This window comes from Lucilia cuprina, chromosome 6 (genome assembly GCF_022045245.1).
Source record: "Lucilia cuprina isolate Lc7/37 chromosome 6, ASM2204524v1, whole genome shotgun sequence".
NCBI lineage: Eukaryota > Metazoa > Arthropoda > Insecta > Diptera > Calliphoridae > Lucilia > Lucilia cuprina.
The window spans coordinates 56,388,819-56,391,429 of record NC_060954.1 but is presented as its reverse complement, the minus strand read 5'-3'; the positions used below and the strand labels follow the sequence as shown (position 1 = coordinate 56,391,429).

The 2,611-nt window shown below is 28.6% G+C and overlaps 1 protein-coding gene across 1 annotated transcript; it reads left to right on the top strand.

The window, feature by feature from the left end:
- The first annotated feature begins 1,251 nt into the window (after window positions 1-1,251).
- Window positions 1,252-2,522, top strand: LOC124421008. Its single transcript, XM_046955662.1, has 4 exons — window positions 1,252-1,444; window positions 1,555-1,622; window positions 1,678-1,840; window positions 1,899-2,522. Exons 1-4 carry the CDS (start codon window positions 1,288-1,290, stop codon window positions 2,000-2,002), a joined length of 492 nt encoding a protein of 163 aa, XP_046811618.1. The 5' UTR covers window positions 1,252-1,287; the 3' UTR covers window positions 2,003-2,522.
- Window positions 2,523-2,611: the final 89 nt, after the last annotated feature.

The following is a 2,611-nucleotide window of genomic DNA, read 5'->3' as shown; positions in this document are numbered from 1 at the left end:
TGAACTAGAACTGAACTAGAACTGAACTAGAACTAGAACTAGAACTGAACTAGAACTGAACTAGAACTGAACTAGAACTGAACTAGAACTGAACTAGAACTGAACTAACTAACTAACTAGGTAACAATTAGGGTGCTATAGTTGAAACGAAAAGTCGTCTTTTCGACTTTTTGCATTTTATGAAAAGTCGACTTTTAAACTTTTCGACTTTATGTATTTTATAAATAGTCGACTTTTCGACTTTTTCTGACTGTATGACTTTTTCCGACTTTTCGTCTTTTGTCGACTATTTTTTGACTTTTTTCAAGTTTTTCGGACTATTATAGAGTTTTTGACTTCTTTTCCACTTTTTTAAATTTTTCGAAAATTTTTCATTTTTTTCTACTTTTTTTTCGAGTTTTGACTTTTTTCGATTTTTTTTTACTTTTCGACTTATCGACTTCTTTTGATTTTTCGACTTTTTTCAAATTTTCGGACTTTTCGAGTTTTATTTATAAAGTCGACTTTTCACAGACGATAGTCGAGTTATCGACTTATTTGGAACAAAATAGTCGATTGTTCGATTATTCGAAAGTCGATTTATAGAACCCTACTAACAATTAAACGCAACATCGCCTTAAAGTCTTATAAAAAACATTTTTACGGGTCCACGACCAATATATCGAAATGTTACAAATGTATTGAAAAACTTAATCTCTTTAGATAGTGAGTACAAAGTTTTGTGCATAGCGAGAGATAAAATAGAGAACTCAAGAGAAATCAATTATAAATGTTATATAGAGAATATGTTGAGAGTAAAAGCTCTCAGGCGGTATCGATTCTTTTTTTTATTATGCGGTATCAATGTTTTTGTTTGTTGCAAACAAATTTGTAACATCAAAATATATCTTGGCAAAAATTGATGACTGTATCAGCAATAAACATTAGGTTGGTATTGTGTTTTTCGAAAAGCCTCTTCAGAATGAAATAGTCCGAATTATGTATGATGCTACGTATTCTCTGTCATTGCTTCTTTCGAAATTACCTACAAATATCTTAAAAGCGATCATGTTAGTATAATTTGTACCTCTCAATATTCTGAAAATCGTTTTATTAATAATGAGTGACTGACTAACTATAATTATTATTATGAGTTCACATAACGAACTAGAAATAGCTTGTCCTTTGTAAATTCTTAATAGATGTGAGCAAGACGGTATATATAAGTATATATATTTTTTATAAAACAGTTCTTAGTCTTCATCTCAATAAAGTGTTTTAAACTTTTATAATTTCATTTATTTTGTAATGATTTTGAGGCCTTATTGCTGTAGTCATTATAAATCGGGTATTATTATTGGAGGCATTTATATTACGACCAATGTAATACTATTCATTTTAAATGTTTATCTATTGATCAATAGAAGTGAAGATATAAAACATAGAAGAAGATTTATCTTGGCAAGTGAGTGCTATTATTATCAAAATAAGTTCCCATATTATGATATAAAAATATCGACATACTATGGACCAATATTTAACAATCATATACAATTATTTACAAAACATCTATAGCTGTCGAAATATGTCTATGTTTGGTTTCGGTCTTAATATCTGGTCTCTATATAGTGGCCATAAAAAAGGTTAGTTTTACTGATACAAAAAAAAAAGAATCCTGCTAATCAGTTATTTTTCTAGAACTATCACACCTTTATGCGTCCCGGTCTAATACCTTACATTTTCGATTTCTACTATAGCAGTAAATTCTTATTTATATTGTGCTTAAAAGCCGAAAGAAATAATGCATCCGATGTTAATATGTCCACGACTATATTATACATTTTGTGTTTGTGGGTAATTGGTAGGTTTAAAAGCTAAATTATGCAAACCAATAAATAGTTAATTTTATATCTCACTAGGTATACAAATGGCTGTATTTTGGACCAGTTATATATTATATAATCAAATACGTAATCACAATTTGGGAAAATCTAAAACGCATAAACTTCCAATGACGAAATAAATTTGGTTGGTTTAGCAATTTAAATAATTCAAAAATGTTTTAAATACATTCGCAAGTAGTTATCTTTTGGTAACAATATTTTCGACTTAATACAATTTTGGATGTACACAACAACAAAAAAAAATAAAAAATAATAATGATGATTGACTCATACCCAATGAAGTAAAATTATAAACAAAATATTTATAATAAGTAATTTCCAAATACATATACCGCTCATTTACTTCAAGACTGATACAACTTTAAATTCGGGGAACTAGAAGTTTTTTTTTTTTCATTTTATTTATTCTTTATTGAAGACAGATCTTATATAGAAATCACAATAAGTATTAAAATCTTAATATAAACTATAAATAACGTTGTTATTGCCAACCAACGTTCTCGAAAATTTGATTATCTGGAAAAAACAAATGTTTCCGTCCTTCTCAGTCGTCTATGACCGCAACTTCTAGGCAAGAGGATTTGGGTAATAAATTAGTTTTGACAAGAAGGTTAAATACGAGAACTAAACTGAACTAGAACTGAACTAGAACTGAACTAGAACTGAACTAGAACTGAACTAGAACTGAACTAGAACTGAACTAGAACTGAACTAGAACTGAACTAGAA

Coding starts and splice junctions, on each gene's coding strand:
- LOC124421008 (XM_046955662.1), top strand. CDS start 1,288: ATGATTTTGAGGCCTTATTGCTGTAGTCATTATAAATCGGGTATTATT. Junction 1,623..1,677: donor ATATAGTGGCCATAAAAAAG/GTTAGTTTTACT, acceptor TTATTTTTCTAG/AACTATCACACCTTTATGCG. Junction 1,841..1,898: donor TTTGTGTTTGTGGGTAATTG/GTAGGTTTAAAA, acceptor ATATCTCACTAG/GTATACAAATGGCTGTATTT.